The 19,204-nt window shown below is 47.3% G+C and overlaps 1 protein-coding gene across 6 annotated transcripts in view; it reads right to left on the bottom strand.

Annotated features, from left to right (window-relative positions):
* The window catches only part of SLC8A1 (solute carrier family 8 member A1), a 131,995-nt gene that overhangs the window by 25,581 nt on the left and 87,210 nt on the right, over nt 1-19,204 (bottom strand). The window contains exon 1 of one of the 6 annotated variants that reach the window (XM_065682157.1): nt 11,687-11,745. The exons of the other annotated variants lie outside the window; for them this stretch is intronic. Within the exon in view, the coding sequence (XP_065538229.1) occupies nt 11,687-11,709 (23 nt within the window). The 5' untranslated portion in view covers nt 11,710-11,745. Of the gene's footprint in view, nt 1-11,686; nt 11,746-19,204 lie in introns of those variants that run through there. 6 annotated transcript variants of the gene reach the window in all.

The following is a 19,204-nucleotide window of genomic DNA, read 5'->3' on the forward strand; positions in this document are numbered from 1 at the left end:
GCACACAAGTTGCAGTCAAACTGCTGAACAAAACGACATCTGCTTCAACACATGGTGTGTGCATGTGTGCAGATGTGATTTGCATTTGCAAGCACAGCACACAGCAAACATCCTACCCGCTCTCCCTGTGGGGGCCCTGCTTGATGTTAGTGGACTCCTAAGCTATAGAAAACCCTTTTGACCTTTCATGAACTTGTCACTGTCACGCTCAACTTTTATCAGAAGTTGTAAGTAGTATCCTGTCAAGTGAGGTTCAAGTGCAGCGTTCACATTTTGGCAATTTAAATGACTGGTTGCAGAGTTCATCACTGGTCCTTTGGCAAGTCACCCTTGCTGAACCAATACTGAGGGTTACCTGGCTGTATAAAAGACATGAAACCTCTGAGTACTAGCATATGAAATGTGTCATTATACAGGCCTGAAGCATCAGGGATGCTGGTTTCTGAAGACCACAACCTAAGCCGTGAGCTACACCCCAGTGCCATGCAATGCTGTCACTTTGCCACAAGGCATGCCCTGTGATGGAAGTGATGTAGAGCTACCCAGAGATAAGGCCAGCAAACTCAGAACAGGCCCTGTAAAATACTTTACAGCCACCCTTAGAAGGACTGCTGCTACGGCAATGCTGCCTTAAACAGTGACAGTGTTTGGAGCATAAAGTCAAGAAACGACTTAATGTCATTTAATGTCACCTTGATCTTAAGGTCCTTTCCAACCCTAACCATTCTATTATCCTGTGAAATGGCTCCAAAATCTCAACTCTAAGTTCTGCACTAAAGGTGCTGCTGGGTGTTTTCACACTGCTGTTCCCATCCTTTGGGGATGGATCTGGCCAAGAAAGAGCATGTGCTGAGGTAGGCTGGCAGCAGCAGAGCTCCTCTCTGTCCCAAGCCTAGAAAGACATTACAGGGAGGGGACAAACTTGGCCCCAAGGCTTGGCTCTGAATGGAGCAGAGCAATGGGGAAAGCTGTTCTGCCTTTGAAATCTGTCTCTCTGGACACAACTTGTTTTCAGAAAGAGGGAATAGAAAAAGAAAGGAAAGAGCTGATTTTACCCCTCCTGGCTGGACACACAGCCAAGCCTTCAGACAGTTTGGGAGTTGTTTTCATTTTACTATTTTCTTTCCCCCTTCCTTTCCAAAGAGTTGCCTCTCCAGAAGGCAGAGGTAAAAACTGTCAGCTGAGACCTGAGATGGGGCATTTACCCTGCCTTTTCAAACACCTCCAGATCTTCAGGATCTGCCAGCTATTAATGCCCACCCCCTCGTGGGGACCTTTCTGAAACTGCCCCAAGAAGACCTTAATGTCCTTGGGCTGTTATGTCCTGGCAGAGGCAAGCACTATGAGATGTACAGGGCTGTGGTACCCACGGTGGAGAGTGTCACAGCAAGGAGCTGTTTTCTGTCCATAACAAAGGGTTTTGCCACTTCGGTGGCTGCAGCATCTGGACAAAGGCCACTCCAGTAGAGATTCCCTGCTGCTGGACACGCTTGAGGCTGGGAGCACGTGGACAATTGTAAGAGCCGCTGTTCACACTGTGTGACTGACACGCTCTCTGTTTACTGCCAAATAAATTAAACTGTGAAATATGGCCCTGTCAACTGGAACTCTGTTTATAAAAACCCTTTGAAAGAGACACCAGGTCTCCTTAAATCCCCAGTGATACATGGGGTTGGAGCTTTGTGAGAGCACAAAGCAAATACATATTTGCTAAGGCTCCCTCCTAGTGCTGAGATAGGCAGGAAACCAACCCCATGAAGAGGATAAAAAAGTTCTGCTTCTGTCTCCAGTTACCAAGGAGATTGTTTAAACAAAGCTAAAATAAGAGGAACCGAGTGGCCAAGAGAAACGTGAGCGTGGAAGAACACTCAAGTGCTTTGTGACATCTTGCTGCCTTACACGATGGGCAGGGTCCATGTGATGTACTAAACCCTGGCCAGCAGCCCTTCCCCTCCTCCTGGGGAAAAAAGCCCATGTTTCATTTTACATGCCCCTGGGTGAAAATGGCAAGGAGCATTCACAAATGGCAACACAGAAAAGTTTTTGCCCACAGAGTCCTCAGCCATGTGTCAGCCCCATTTATGGCAGCAGTATGCAGCGTTTGGTGCCCTCAGCCTGGACCCATCTTTGTGTGTTCAGGCCATCAGAGGACACCTCCCCTGGGAGCAAGCTAAATCCAGCTATATGTGGGGCTAAAAATGACTCCCATTTGTGGCCAATTCAGCAGTTCCAGTGCCCATCTATGAGCTGGGAGGACTGGTGGGTATAGAGAATGCTAGATGGCAAATCCTACTGCAGAGCCCTGTGGACACACACACTGCTGGATTTGCTCCTAAGACAGTCAAAGGTGAGAAGCCAAAGCCCACCAAAGACAGGGCTCTCTCAAGCCCCACAGGTTGCACACCCCATGTCAGGGGCTGCTCTGTGTCCAGCTACATACTGCTGTTATGCTGGAAACTGCTGATATTATGTAGAAGAGATGATTCCCACACAAACTCCAGAGCCTGGGAGCTGGTTACAATCCCTTGGCAATCCTTAGTCAAGACAAGAAGAGGGGAGAGTTCCTGAATGCCATTTCTCCAGCTGATCCTCACATCTTACATATGCTTATGCGGATGCCTGATGCCATCCAGGCTTTGAGTCAAAGGCAGAGCATGCCAAAGCACCTGCCATTAAACTTGCTCATGACTTCCCACTGTTTTAGAGTTTCAGTTCCTTGCTACTTTACCCACTCAGACTGAAACTTTCCACATGGAGTGACCACTGCTGAGGCAGCTATGAAAAGCCCTACTGTTTTCACCAATGAAGACTCAGCTTTAGGAAAAAAAGGTACTCTGCTTTACCCATGCAAACATTTTTTTCCCAAACACCATATTGAGTAATTCTGTCTTCCTCATGCTTTGCTGCAGAGGATAAAACTCAGCAGAAGGATCTCTCCAGAGTTTAGGATGTGCCAATCCCATAAAAATCTGCTTAAATTAGACCAAGTTCTAAGGCTCTAAAAACTTGCAAAATGCGTAGGCTTCTTCGAACTGGCAGCTCAAGGTCTTGGAAGATTTTATCTGCTCTGGAAATGCTCTATCCTCTCCCAGTGACAAACCTGCCTTTACATGGGTTGTGTCCTCAGCAGGGCTTTCCCTGTGCCTAGGAGCCGCTTGGGAGCTCTGAGTGCAACAGGGAAGCTGGCTGGCCTGGGTGCCCATAGTAGGGTCAGGCACAGTGCCTGGGGAAATTCCATGTCCATGCTTCCTCCCCTTCACCAACAGCCTCTCAGCTATGAATCATAGAATGGTTAGGGGTGGAAAGCACCTTAAGATCATCTAGTTCCAACCCCCGGCCATAGGCAGAGACTCCAAGTACATGAAGTCCCACTTGCTGCAAGGGTAACAGGCTCTCCATAGTAATTTTGGTAGCACTCCTCATCAGCTCGTGCTAGGTAGGCAATGAAGCTCGCTGGGGCATCTCCACCTGCCCCCTCGTACTCAGCATGGGATCTGCAGGGGATGAGTCTCCTTTTACAGCTGTCCTGATCCTGAGCTCAATATAGTGAGCCAGGGCTGCTGGGAAAAGCCAGAAGCACATGGCTGGAATTTAACTCTGGGCCAAAGCACTTATCTTGGCAGGACCATGCCCCGGCCTGCTCATTGTGTTGGTTGGCTGCAGATGGAGTGATGCTACAGAAAAAAACTGGGAAGGGCAGTTTAAAACCAGAAGAGTTTGAAACGTTTAAGGCACAAAGAGGTTGAAGCACATCAGGGTATATTGTGCTCTGGAGTTTCTCCCTAGCCTGGGCCTGGTGGGAACCACAGGAATGGTTTAAGAGCCATTGGGTGGAAGTAAGGAAGGAGGGAGAGAAAGGGAACAGGAGAGACCTCTACCAGTGCAAAGCCTGTGAGAGAAAGAAAGACAAACAAAGCTAGCATTAACTGCCTTTGGCTCCAGAAAGCCGTACTGTCAATGGCAACTGCGTATAAAGAAAAAGAGGTGCTTTTAAGAAGATTTCCTTGTCAGGATTCGAGGGGATTGTAGCGAAGTGTAATAAGAGGAAAACAAATTGACCAAACCAACCACTCAGGAAATAAAAGCTGCTTTTTTTTTCAGTTCTGCCCTTCTTCCTCTCTGAAACTCATTAGCTTTTCCTTCAAGCATGGCTAGGTGCTGTTGTGAGGATATTAGTGCTTTCAAAGAAGAGAGTGAAATTTCAGCAGGATTCAAAGTCCCTGTTTCAAACAAGGCTGAGATGCCCTTCCAAATGCTCTGCGGTGCAGCCCCCACTGCTGAAATTCTTCACGCCAATTCACACCATCTCTTTGTGATGCCTATTTTTTAAATGAATACCAGGATGCTTCACTCACCATGGGCATGTTTATTTACTACAGCCAGGTAGGGATCCTCTAGTAGCCACACACAGTTCTGTTTCCTCACCAGAGCTCACATTTTCACAGCTATTTAGGTGTTTAAGGTTAATTTAAGCCACAATAGCTGTAGCAGGGCTCAAGCACAGTCAGGGTTTCTGGCCATGTGCCCAGTCTCCAGCCTGAGCCTGAATGGCCAAGAATGCCTGTGGCAGCACAGACCCAAAGACTCAGATGATGGTACCATCATGTGCAGCAAAATGTGTGGGGAGCTGGACCAAATCAGGAGAGAACGGTTGTAAGGATGCACAATTTGACAAGTCAAATTTGTCCCACTGCAGTTTTTAGCGTGTTTTGACTGCATGATCACCATGGTCTAGAGGAAGGTGTCCCTGTCCATGGCAGGGGTTTGGAACTGGATGATCTTAAGGTCCTTTCCAACTCAAACAATTCTGTGACTCTATGTTTGGCCAAGCCAATGTGCCTGGGCACAGCTGCTGCAGCCTTGGACTCGGAGTCCTCCATCTGTAGAGGTGAGCATTTGTTTGCAGTTGCTGTTTCCCCAGAGGTACTTTTGCAGAGCGCATTATCAAAAGTCTCTAATTTTATTGGAATTACTCAGGGAAGATGCCAGGAAATGGGGTGGAAAAGAAAAAGCTCAGGAATTTGGAACAGTGCAGCATATAATGTATTTGCTGAGAGACATTTTTAATTTGCTGCCTCCTTTTCTGAGAGCTATACTATATATCAAAAAGCATGCATTTTTTTTTTAATAGAACCCTCTAGTAATGGTCTTTATTATTTTCCAATTCATAGCTGCTAGAGAGCCTGGAGAATTATTCTGCACAGAGCTATAAACGATGCCCCATATTAATGATTGGTTTCACTGATCTTTGCAGGAAAGTTCCAGGGGAGCTTGTAAAGATGAGATTTCCATTTCTACACCTCAGATAAACAGCTTCATGTCAGAATCCAAGCAGATAGATAGGCAGAAAAGTGTGCTTCCAAGCTCCCAGAAACCCAGATAAAAATGCCCAAGGTGTATTCCAAGTTGCTTACAATTTGTGTGGATGGGCCTTGCCAGAAAAGCTGTGAATAAAAGCCATCTCCATCTGAAAAGCAAGGAGAACTCTCCACCATGTCCTTGGGCTAGGCAGCATGCTCAGGCATGAGGGAAGACCACAGCTTTTCATGGGGCCAGAATACTTCAATGTTTCCCAACTGAAACATCCGTGCTACAAAATAGATCAGAGGGAGGCTGGTTTGAAAGCTGAAGATAATACAGGTTTACTTCCAATTCACACAAGATCTAGGTAAAGCCACCAACTCCTCTGTGCTTCCTAAAAGGCGAAGCAAGTCAGCCTGGTTACTTCCTGGAGTACATACAATGTCCCACAAATAGCAGGACCATGTATATTTAATAGGCACTGGCAGATACACAGACACACACAGCCTGAGGGCATGCAGAGCTGCAGCAGACACTTGTAGCCTCGATGCTGGCTTGTGTTGGTTTTGCCTTTTAAAGTTCAGAGCAGCCCTAGTTCCCTTCTGCTACTGCTGTTCAGGACCATCAGCCAGCCACAGGAAAGGCTTTGCTTTCCAGCTGATGGGCACGCACAAACCCTGTAAACACAGTGTGTCAGGAAGAGAGGGCAATGCCACAAGCAGCACAAGCCTGTTCACTGACGTGATAGGAGTTATATACACCATGGATTTTGTCCTGTATTAGGCCTCCTGTGTTCACTCTATTATTCGTGAATCCAGCCTCATTTCCTCAAACTGCATGGAAAGCCAAGAACTAATTGGGATGATTAATTTTTGGGCTGGCACCCTTCACCTGCCAGCGCACCATAGGGAAGCACCCGGTACCAGGGGAGCCAGGATTTCCATTCTAGGGCTGTTGTGAGCACCAGGAAAATGAGCAATATCCAGGCAATATCCAGGCAAATCAAGACCAGCTGCAAAAGTCACTGCAGCTCGTGGGAAAACTTTGACCAGCCCGTGGGGCTTCCCTTTTCCTAGCATGTTGATAGCTACAGGAAACAGACTTTTAAAAGTTTTCGCAACTGGGTTTCGGGAGGACTCATCAGACTTATTAAATACAATATCTCAATCCACAAACCCTTATTTATTTATTTATCTTGGCCCTGCCGTCCCCACCAAACTGCCTGTAAGTGAGGAAACACAGCCCCACTGAACTGCAGATGGAAGCAATGCTCTGGGTCTGCAAGCCAAGGAAGAACAGAAGCCAAGTTAAAAATATGCATGCATATATTTGTATATATATTTGCAATTATTCTTTGTGGCAAGGGTTTGGGATTTTTTTTTATTGCTTTCATGGTGTTTATAGACCTTCTTTCCAAATCTGATGCTTAGGGAAACATTTTGTTACTATATCCAGCAACCATTCTGATACTTGGATTTGCAATGTGACGGGCTATTCCACAAACACAGCTCCAGCCAGGCCCTGGTAAACAAGAGAAACAAGGCTGGGAGCGAGGTATGTGGAAGGCTTGCTTGTGTGGTTTGTAACTGTTTATTTAACAAAGATCTTTGCATAAGCTGGATTCCATCTATGGATGCAACCAAAACAGATGCGCTTCAGCAAGCTCATCTGGGCAGTGCTTGATTTTTCCCACTCTTCCCTTGCTGTTTGCTTCAGCTATGTGCTCAGATCACAAGTGGGTTCATCCTGTTCCTCTGTGTAGATACTAAAAAAGAGCCTAAATGCCTCAGAGGAAATGAAAGTACCTCACTTTGGAGCTGGCTGTGCACACCAGCCATTTGCACCAATTGCATATGATTTGCATTTCATCACTAATCACTGCACAAATGTGCGGAAAATACCATTTGAGTCAGCTGACTGTGGGCAAACAAAGTAATCCCTCTCACAGTTTGGAGCCAGCAATCTCCTGTCATGGCATCAGACGTGATGTGAATTGCTGCTCAGATGGCCTGGGCTTTAAGCAGGCAAACCAAGCTGTCAGCCCATGGCCATGGGACACCCTGACCTGCCCTGCTCTTCTCTGGTCCTTCTCCCTGGCAGTGACAATTTAATTTAGGAAAGCAGTGTGATGCTTCGTATGACCGATGCAGTTGTTACTGTCAAGTATATATCAGTATCCCAGAGCTCGTGCCTGCAATCAGAGGTTGGAAGCGCCAAGGCACAGGACACATCCCAGCCCTGATGAAACTGATAGACTTGCTCTCACCAGCTCCCTCCATCACTGGACAGACAGATATCTCCAGGGAACACCATTCTGGCTATTAGGAGGCCAAACATGGCAGAGAAACCTGCTTTCAGACCTGAGGATGGGCAGCTCACTAGCAGTAGGCTCTGTGGGAGCACCAGCAGTTTCTCCTCCTGAACCATTGGCTTTCTTGTCTTTTTCTTTGCACTTCAGCTCCTTCTAAAATCTGCTTGTGTCTTTCAAAAGTTGCCACATGAAAACCTGAGCAGCTCACAAAGTGCTGTGCTTTTGGATGTCCATGGCAAAGGGAACCACGACCACATACAGCTACTTGGGGAGGATGAAGGTGGGTGCCTGTCACCAAACAGGCAGTGAATTGCAGTGATTTTGGGGTGGTAAATGAGCCTGTCTGTCAAACTGCAGAGGCTGTCAGAGTGATGCATGTGCCCCTTATAAAGCCAGCTACTTTTTGGATAGGTATTTTAAAAGTTTTCTTACCAGAAAGAAATAATCTAGCAGTGATTTACACCTCTCTTTGCATTGCTTGGCACAATGGGAAAAAAAATCTCCTTTCTGCTAAGGCACTGGGACGTGGGGCACTGTCAGATGGCTTTTACTGATGCTAGGTGATCTCAGACACACACTAGCATCTTTTGTAGCCCCCCTCACCAGCATGGTGCCCCTGCACCCTCAGAGGAGATGATGCTCTAGGACCTGCACTGCACACTATGGGGTGTCCCAGGAGACATCATAGTCTGCTTGCTGGGATGGGAGCCTTACAGGATCACCAATGCACACTTGTTTCCCTGCCCTGCTTCTCTCCTCTCCCTCTCCTTGAAAAGTCCATGGCTGACTGGGTGTTTTGAAGAGTGACCTTCAAAACCACATTTTGCTTTGAGCAACTTGCTCTAGTGGAAGGTGTCCCTGCCTCTGGCAGGGGGTTGGAACTAGATGAGCTTTAAGGTCCCTTCAGCCCAAACCATTCTGTGACTCTGGTTGTGAAAGTGTTATCTTTCTAATGATTAGTCATTAGAAAGTTATGGCCTGACAGCAGGCTTTCTGCTGCTAACCATGTGCAAACTCCACATGCCCCTTTTGCTGCAGCAGGGTCATGCCTGATGTCTTGTTCCTGTATGAGTTTTCAGGTGTCTAATACTGGGTTAAGCTACTCCAGCCTGCACATAATTCACTTGAAATATCAGTCAACCATAGGCAAGCCAACTCTCATCAATCAGCCAAATCACAAACTGAGCCTTATTCATGCCAGTGCATGCAGAATGGCTGGTTTTCCTTACTGAATCTCTCGAAAACAGGCCAACTGGTTCCATTCACCACTTAAAGGTTTGCTGATGGAACAAGACAGAAGATGGGAAGTTCTGACCAAAAGAGGACATTTCTGGGCAAGTCCAGTGTGACTGGTTTTCCTGAGGACTGAAGTGGATGTTTGTGAGCCTGCAGCAGATATATTCAGCAGAGAAATCCCAGCTTTGCTCGTGACCCACTGTCTGAGGTCTCAGGAGAAGAGCCAAGCCAACATTTCGTCACAGCCTTTGGAGAAGGATGCTGAAGTCACCCGGTTGAACTGGCCAGGTGCCCAGTGGCCAGTGTCACCCCCATGGGCAATGGGCCAGGTCGGCAGCTCTGTAAATACAGACTTTTTAATGAAAGTCCTGAACTGGATCTGGGTGCCTGGCCTAGACAAGCCCAGATTAACCGAGGACTGACTGCACTCTGCCGCTATTTTCAGCTTCCCAAAACAGTCTGGCGATGTGCTGCCCATGAACCCTTTCAGTTTGATTTGACTCAGAAACCCATCGGACACAAGTGTTCCTGTATCTGATCCTCAACGTTCCTGTGGTGCTGATCTTCCTTTTCTTCCCACGTCATGCCGAACCCCAGCTGTATTTCAATCCACATGAGCGAGTGGGCGTCTCCAAGTGCTGGTGGACAAATTCCCCAGGAGCTACCTCAGAGCAACCAGGCTGCCAGGCTCAGTGGGATGCTTCACAGCAAAGACTCCTGAATGAGCACACAGAGTCTCCTCTGAGCCTCGGGTGCTTTGTTAATCAAACGAACTGTTAGAATCATAGAATCATGGAATGGTTAGGATTGGAAAGGACCTTAAGATCATGTAGTTCCAACCTCCTGCCACGGGCAGGGATGCCTCACACTCTACCATGTTGCCCAAGGTTCTGGCCAACCTGGCCTTGATCCATGCAGTGCCTCTTGGGTTTGCTTTACCACTGACAAAGCACATCTCTGGAAGCAGGAGCTGTCTGGGCTTATGCACCAAATCACTCACCATCTTTAGAGAAGTGAGAACCAGCTGAGAGGCAGAAATGGTTTAGCCACCTTGGATTTGACCGAGCTGCCTTGGTAGGTGCCAGCTAAAATGTCCCAGCCAGCTGGTGGCAAAGGGAGGGCTGCTTGCACATCAAGATGTCCATATCCGCTTAGAGCATGCTGGAAAAGTGTTGTCCTGCTGGGTTAAAGCCAAACAGATACAGGGCCAGCTTTTCTCTCAACACCTCCAGGGCTGAGTGCCAGCACTCCAAGCAGAAATGCCATGTGCCTCTTCCCAGATAGGTGAGGCACTGCACACACAAAAAATTGCTGATATGGAGGTGTGAAACCCAGCACTGAACTCATACTTAAAAACAGAGGTCCTGCAGGACTCCTTATCTCTCCTGCTCTATGAAACACAGTCAGATGAAGCTCTGAAAAACAAGTCATGTGTTCTTTTCCCCCATTTGTGATTCTCAGAGGAAGACAGGTTCTCTAAAATCATAGGCAATTATTAGAGGTCTGGCTCTGTTTTTTCTCAAGTCTTCCCAGCACCAGAAGAGGACCATTAAGTTCGGACCTGAAAGTCAAAATCTACTTGAAACAAACACACTTCAACCCTACTCCAAAACCCTTCAATGTGAGACACACATCCTGCTGGACCGGGAGCTGCTCCTTTCTAACTACTGGGTTTTGTAAGAGGAAGGAAGAAGTTTTTCCACTGCAGTTCAACGAGGCTTTCTTTTTTCTTTCCCTTCTTATTTTGTTTTTCAGAAGGTACAAGATGAAAACTTATGAAAAATAAATATTTCCTGGAACACAGATGGATCCCTGTTGTACAGATGTGAGCATTAAGCCTTATCTGCATCATAGTTTCCAGGAAGCTGCTCATTTTAACTCCCCGATCAGCAGTAACACACAGCCTGTACCTCCCCCCCGGACACATGTGGTCTCGCCTTGCTGAGGACTGTAGTCACCACCAAGCCGTCCACAAGCAATGGTGGGGAGGACAGCTACACACATGGAAGCTCAGCGCCTGCTCTGGCTTAGCGGTGGCATCATCTGTCCCCAGTTCTGGGGACAGTTGGTAGCAAAAGTGAGAATGCACCTGCTGACGCTGGCGGCTGGACTGGCCCTGTTACCTCTCACATCCTCAAAACCTCCTTGCCCTGGAGGAACAAGATGCTGAAGGAGGGGAGATCACCACAGATTTGTTTCTCAACCATGCTCTTTATGTGTAGTTTCCATTTTTATTGAAAATGACGCATTGCTCTATGTCCTAGGATCCACTTAGCATACCTTATGCTATTGGTAAAATGCCAATTCATTTACAACCTTACTTTCTATGTTCAGAACATAAGACACAGTGCCCATAAAAACACCCTCATCACATCTTTGCCAAAATGGCTGAAGCTCTTACTTATATGAAAGCAACCTCACTGTCCTAAATCAGGGTATCCTTACCTTGCCAATTAAATACCCACCACAGATCACAAAAGCTTCTGGCACAAATAACAAAACTCAAATCCCTTTCCCCACATCAAAGGCAAACTGTGGGTTTCCCATCTGTGTTGCAACACTCATCATGGTTTCCAGGCAGACGGGACCCAGCTCCACCCTACTTACATCACTCCAACTAACCACAGATGGACACAGCAATCCCATCCAACAGACATCATGGAACGAACTCCATGATATGACCAATCGTCTAAAAATACAGCTGTTTTACAAGGGGAGGGCCTGGGTGGGAAAGTGCCAGCATTTCGGCTCCGGCACACTTTAGTCTGGCCCTGCTCTGTTTTCAGCCTGTTCAGCATTACGAAACAGTAATCTCATATAGCACAATTAAATACTAACCTCTCCTTCCTGCACGGGGTCATCTGCTGTGGAGAGGAAGCGCGTGAGATGGATCCCCTCCGTGCTCACCATCTCCAAGGAACCTTCAAAAAGACTTTGCCGATCCCTCTTTGCTTCTCCAGGTAGTTGTTCCTGTCTGCTTTCTGCTAACAGCCTTGCTTTTGTGTGGGATGATGGAGGATTGTATGCAGGAGGTTTGGGGAGACCAGGCAGAAATTTCTGTGAGCCTGTGAAACCAGTGGGAAATGTGCTGCTGGTGCCAGACATGGCAGTGCTTCATCCCTTGCCCATTGCTCCCAAATCCTTCCTCACACTCTCTCCCTGTCAAATGCGCCCATACCATTTGGTTCTTCATTTAATCCCAGAAGCAGCCAGACTGAGGATGCTGTTCCTGTACTCACATTGCGCATCCTCTCTCCAGCCAGGGCTGTGGGCAGTGTACAGCACCCATGAGTGTCTCAGACCTTGTCAGACTTTGGTATTTTTTACCCCCCTGAATGTGCAGGATCAGTCATCTTACAGAATACCCATCCCTTTGATTAAAACATATTTATTATCCCTTTCTAATTCCTGCAGTCCATGCAAGGAGCAGTGCCACTTGCCAGGTGCCATTCAGTAGAATGCCCCCATGGGCAGGGTAGCCTCCAGTTGACCTGAGCCCTTCCCCAGTGTATTCACTGTTGAGCCCCACTAGCTGGGGTCGCATGCAGCCCTGCTCCCTGGCACTTCTCCTCCTGCTGCCTCCATCCATCCCTCCCTCCCTAGCAGCAGGGGCTGATGGGGACACCCATCCCAGGAGGCATGCTGAATTACGCTGGAGTCAGCAGCGAGAGCTAAGTCCTTGGCTCATCCCTGAGTCTTGATCCGCCAAGACAAACCCAGACCGGTCACAGAGGCCTCCTGGCAGCATGCCCAGGTGCTCCTCTTGCTTTAAGTGCATTTCCTCCAAGTTCGCGCCTGGTAGAAGCAGCGTTAAGGGAGAACTTTGCTGCATATTCCTTCTCTCAAGGAGCCAGGTACTTCCCACTTGCTGGACTGCCACAGAGAGGATTATGAGCTGCAATTAATGCCTGGCTTGTTTCCCAGGGTTGTCTTTTCCTTCCTGGGAGGAAAGGGAAAGGGAGTAGCATGGTCACACCAGCCCCGCCAGATGATGGAAGTGCTATTGTGTATCTCAGGGACATTCCTGGAGTCCAGCATCAGGCAGAGGCAAGCTCCCACTCAGGCTGGTGGAGCAGAAAGCAGTGCTCATCCCCAGCCTTCATCTTCTGCTAAGCTGCAATATCAGGGAGTGCCTGAAATGCACACTGAGAGATGCAGTTGCCCCTGCCCTTCCCAAAGGCATAGCCTTGGTTTTGGAGAATGTGCAATGTCACTGGGGCAGTGGAAACACCTGACTGGCCAGCAGCTCTTCAAGCAAGAGCACCAAGGGTAGAGGATTTGTTGGGAATCAATGGGAGTTACTTCGGCAGTAATAAAGAAGGCATACAGCACACAGGGGTGTGTAGAGGGCTGCTATATGGAAAATGACAGGGCATGCAACTCCTTTTCTCCAAGCCCACCCTGAATGCTGCATCCATGACACAATATCTTTGGAAAGATGAAGGTGACCTTGAGATATGTTGGAGGATGCTCAGGAGGGGACAGGCACAGAAGAGAAAAGTTTTCCTCAAAAAAACTGAGGGTATCGGGGCAAAACCACCCTGTCTGTTGGGCACGTTAAGTAGTGGTGCTGGTCAGGCTGCCTGGCAGGGAACATTTGTGTCGGTCTAGGCTAGAGGTACCCATCAATGCAGCGGAGACCATGCTGGAATTATTCATTGCCAGATCTCACCATTTTCACTTTCTTCACTATTTTCTCCCCATTGCTCCATCCTCTTTTGCAGTGAGGGAAACCTTTTCTCTGCCTGCATCAGCTGCCAGCAGCCCGATGAGCAAAATGGGGCCAGAGCAGGGACTGTGGCACTGGGAGGTTTTGGCGCAGTGAAACCTGGAGGGAAATACACACGTCACAGCCCGGACCCAGGGAAGAGATTATAATGCTCCTGTTGTGCATGGGCTTGATATCCAACATAGTTAATGCTTTCTTAATCACTCATAAACCACTCTGCTCTGAAAGAGTAATAATAATAATATAAAAACCCTCTTTAGTCTCCTTGCTTTCTATTTTCCTGTTTGTAAATCTGCAGGCCTTCAACGGAGCACCGTCACTGTTAAAGTGAACTGAACTGTTAAGATACAAAGAGCCACCAATGATTATGCCTCTGAAAATAGATTTTATCCATTCCATCCACTCCCCTTTACCGATCTAGACAGAAATGCTTAGTGATTGTTACTTGGCAACCATGGTAAAAATGTACTGAGCCACAAGTGGCTACAAAGGATGAAATCACTGTCATGAAATTTCCAAAATAAGTACTGTAATACCAGAACTCTTATTCCTAAGAGGAACAAATAAATCCCTTTCTTCTTTATATCCTTCTTGTTTGTCTGTTTTAAACCAATTTATTTTTATTAGTAGATACAATTTTTCTTCTTGCTTCTTTGTGAAGCTTATTTGTGAATTGATTCGGCTTATTCTGCTGCAGTGAGTATCAAATACATTTCTGTGTAAATGGGCTCACAGCATTTGAAAAGCACATATACCCTCTCCTGAAGTCTGGTTAGAAATATGCAGTTGTAGAAGGGCTCAGGGGGCAGGGACCTCTGGAGGTCTTTTGCCAAAGCAAGGCCAAGCCCAGAGCTAGGGCAGAGTGCTCATATATGTCTCTATATAGATGAGTGCACGTTCACACACACCATCTGGCACACTTTCCAGACTCTCAGAAGCAACCCCAGAGCACATAATAAAAGGTTAATCCATCTGAGACTGCATTAAACTAGATATCAGTAATGCAATGAAAAGCTGGGATGGATACCAGTTATTGATTAATCAAGTGCCTGAACCTACAGCTGTCAAACATTCAACTCACATCTCCATAAATCCATTCTTCTCCTGTATCTTAGGTCCTGTATTTAATGCTATGTAGCCCCAAGGGCTACCAAAAAGAAGACACAACTTGTAGGAGATACTTTTCCAGATAACAAAAATCTGAGCTTTAATTTTTGATAAAATATTTTACAGTAAGAAAAGGTACTGTGGCTCTTCTACAGAAAACTCTATGCCTTTATATCTGATTGAAACCTGTTTTTGATAGCTGTTGATTAATACATGTTTCTCTGTTGGTCTCTCAATAAAGCAGGAAGGAAATTAATGTTTTCGCTTTGCTCAAAGGTCTGGAGGCTGCGCAGCTTCTGGACAGACAGAACACCAAGCAATAAGAGAGATCTAAAATCGACATACACCAAGCTTGATTTTTCAAACAAGAGCCTCTTGAAGTTGTCTAACTTCTCACCAGGGAAATATTTAATTCCAGAGATTAAACATTCTGTCTGCAAACTCAGAAGAAAAATGTAATTCTGATTAGCATTTGTCTCAAAGCCTGATTATTCACACTGTTCCCCTTTTAGGGAACATACTTCTTTCAAGCTCACACATAAATTTGTGCCCACAGATCCGCTTTCTCCTCTGATCAATACCCATTAGTTGCAAGTTTTCCTAGATCTCAGAAGCAAGGACATCCGTTCCTCTTCAGAGCAGTGCTAGATGGGATCAGCAATCTGAAATCAGATTCACCCCAGTTTTTAACTCAGCGCAGCCCCAGAGCTGTGCACTCTCAAATGCAGCTTTCCTATATTCTTGTCTGGTTATAATGCAAATACAAGTCTGGAAAGACATCTCCTTGGACTTCCCTCTGCAAGGCTTTGTGACCAGCACCTAGAAATCTCTGGGAGGCCCTTGCAGACAGTGAAATGTTGGAGCAAGCAGCTTAACTCTGTGAAAATAGACAATGCCAAATAAACACATTCTTCCCTCTTCTCTGGATTCATCTTCCCCACCAATCTGCCGCCCCTTTCTGCCTGGCCAGGGGTTGTGGGCTCCTGGGCCAGGCAGGCTGTGGGACAAGGCTACTTTGATGGACACAGCTCTGGCATCTGGCCCACCTTGCTGGGATTTCATCCTAGGCAAAGCTGGGAAGGAGGATCCCCAGCTCCCTGTGGTTCTTTTATGCCTCCTCCCCAAAACTTTCCAAAAGCAACTGCCAGAAGTCCCATGGGCACAGGGAGTAGCTCTGGGGCTTTCCAGCTTAGTGGGAGATGCTTTTATTTGCAAAGTGGCATGGAACAATGCTGAGAAGGAAAGAGATCCACACAAACAGGGGGAGTTTTTAACTAACCTGCCCAGGCCAGTGACACAAAACTAGCTTTAGAAAACAGCATGCTATGAAACCACGCAGCATTTTGCGCCTGCTTCCTGAAGCCCATGTTCAGCTGGGCCCTGAACTCCCCCAAGAAACATTTCTGCTTCCCACTTAGTGCTTTAGAAACGGGTTTGAACGCTGGCTTTTTAATCGGTGAGAACTGCTGAACCATATTGAATTCCCCATACTTAAAAGCTGTTTTTTCACCAGCGCACTTTTAAAAGATTCTTTCAAAATATACGAAATCCCCTGGCCTGTTAAGTTACATCTGCTTCCTAACCGTACAGTGCAGACATGCAGAGCTATGGGTGACTAATAGGTATTTAAACTATTCTTTTCTTCTGCAAACAGTGGCAAACCACAAATGCTAATTGTATTGGATTTCATTATCTCACATGCCAAAGACTTAGCACTCCAGACAGCTGATGTGCAGGGAGAAATTAAAACCTGCATCTCAAAAAGCCCTAAATGAACTGCTCTGAAGAATGACGACCAAACCCACCTCATCAGCTCTTCCTCAAGGTCAACTCGTTAGCATTGCCTTGCTGGCAAATTCCTGGCAGGAGCAGTTTGTGGGTATTTAATGCTTTGATTGCAAAAGAGGCGCCCAGCAGCAGGGCAATGAGAGCATACAGAGACACAGCATCATCCCATGGCCTTCTCAAGTGCTGTTTTACCCCAAGCGAGCACACTTGATGCTTCACACAGTGTTCTTGGTGGCTTGGCTATAGCTGCATTGCACTGAGATATGCAGAGAGCTACATCTGCACAGAAGTGCCTGTGGGCAGGAGAGCAAAGACTGTCCATATAACCTTAACTCTGCACAGATGCATGTGGTCATGCACCTCAGGTTCACTGTTCATGTACTACATCTCCAACAGCCAAATGCAATGGTGCCACCTGCATAAACCATTCCGTCCACACAGGGACGGGGCCAAAACACACCTGAGTGCTCCTGAGACAGTGTGTGTGGAGCATTCATTTTAAACCATTCCATCACTGGGGGCATTCTGAGCTCAGCAGCACTTTCAAAATACAGCCACAACAAAAACCCATTTTCTGGCCAACAGAAAATTTTGGCATAAAAGCCAGGCCCTGCTCACCCCTATTCTGCACTCCAAGGCAGACAAAGAGCAGGAGACAGGAGCTGTTCTTTCTGTTGCACAGGCAGCAGAAGCAGCCGTTTCTGTGAGATATAAGAAAGGTGTTTTATTTTTTTGTTTTGTTCTGCTTTCCCCAACACTCGAAACAAAAAACGTTTCCTATTTCAATCCCCTAAGAGCTGATGACCTCCCTGTATCAGGGCCAGCTCATCCCCAGCTGCCAGCAAGTGACGGTTTAGAGCAGCCACTTTCACTGCGGTTCTCCTGTTTGGGAGCTCTTTGACTAAAAATGAGACAAGCTATTTGCCAATTCACTTTTAAATAAAATGTGGCTTTCAGCATGGCAGCAGGAAAGGACAGCCTCTCCTGCCCCCTGTGCTGTGCTAGCAGCAGGCTTGGGCATATCACACACTGGGCACAGCAGCAGGGATGCGGCAAATGGGTGACTGAGGTACCAGGGCTGGCAGGGGTCCTGTGTCCACCTTCTTCCACTTCTCTGTTCCAGTTCCTGTTAGGCTCACCTCTGCTCTCCTTTCTGTCTGCCTAAGCTTCCAGCTCCCTTAAGGATCAGAATCCCAACAAGCCAACAGGGCAGAGCAGCACAGCAGCAGCCATTGGCAGGAAGGGAGGTCTGCATAGCTTGGACAAGCAGGGCATGGACTCAATAGCCTGTCCAAACAACTGTGTGCAGTTCCCTTTCTCCACTGTTCCTTCTTCCTACCATTCCCTCTCCCCTTCCACTGAAGATCAGATCACTCCAGGCAGAAAGCTTAATAACCTGTCCCCAGACTACAATAAGAGCAGTAGCCTTTACATAACTATGAGTTGAGCCAGAAGACTGCCAGCTCCCTCCAGCCTCCTAGCCAGTGAGAGTGGGGATTGTACTGGGGAGCAATGAACCGCTGCCCATTAGGATCACTGGGAATGGGTGGGAGCTCCACATGGCACAGGCAGCACTGGGGTTGGGCTGGCACCCCTAATCTTGGACCCACCACAGCCTCATATGTGCAGCTGGTGGAGAAGAGCAGTGATGCTGGCTGTGCCACTGGCATGCAGCAGTGCTTGAAACTCTGCCAGCTGCCAGAAGAAATCAATTATATTTTAACATGGGTTATGATTCCCTCCTCTCCTTTAAGAGCCCAGGGGCGGCTCAGCAGTCCACCAGGCTCTGGCCAAAGATAGTTCTGTAATTTATCTTTCTGTCTAGAGCAACATCCTACAATAGGCGAATGAGTCGCCCCAACCTCCATCCTGGGACACACATGGATGCCAGAAGAAAGGATGTGTTGCCTCAAAGGCTCTAAACCTGCTTGGAGATAAAGAAAGAGGTAAATGCAGGAGGTGTCAGGAAGGCAGCAGTTGTCAGAAGAGCCAAGGGATGGATTAGTTTGCATAATTCATTCCTGCACTTCAAGGGGAGGCTGAGGAGCCAAGGTCTCCCTCGTGCTGAAGTTGCTCTCCTCCGTCGGTGTGCAGCAGAGATGTGATCAATCACAACCGCTGCAGCTCTCCAGTGACATTTCTAAGGGCTCCACTGAGCTGAGCTGAATTAGAGATGGTCACAGTGTAACTGTGGGGTGCCCAGGTCTCTTTCACAGGCTCCTGCAGCCACTGAGCTCCATCCTTGCTCTCCTCTCAATCTCATTTCCTGAGACAGACTGGATCAAGAAGATAACACTTGTACATAGCAGCACCAGTCCTGATAATGAGCTATTAACAAGAGGCACTTTCAGACTGTACCTTAACAGGAGACTGACAACTCTGGAGTAAATAAGGTAAATCAGATAAAACTCAAGTGTTTCTCTCTCTGCTGCTCACAGCAACAGGGCAGTGTTCAGACTGTGAGCCACATGCTGGAAAACTCAGCCATGTGGGCTGATCCAGCACACATCACCTCTGTCTCAGTTCTTCTGTGCCTCTGTTTCTCCTACCGCTGTGACAACAGTCAGGTTGGGGGACCTCTAAGCTGGAAGTGATGCATAAGACTCCAGATGTTGATGTAAACTGCTGGACTAGTACAGATTTAAGCCCATGGCTTCCTTGGGTTAAGTATGGGACGTAGACAGCAGCATGACCACTCGGGATTTGGCCTTAGGAGCCTAAACGTGTTCTGG

This window comes from Lathamus discolor, chromosome 5, assembly GCF_037157495.1.
Source record: "Lathamus discolor isolate bLatDis1 chromosome 5, bLatDis1.hap1, whole genome shotgun sequence".
NCBI classification, from domain to species: Eukaryota; Metazoa; Chordata; class Aves; order Psittaciformes; family Psittacidae; genus Lathamus; species Lathamus discolor.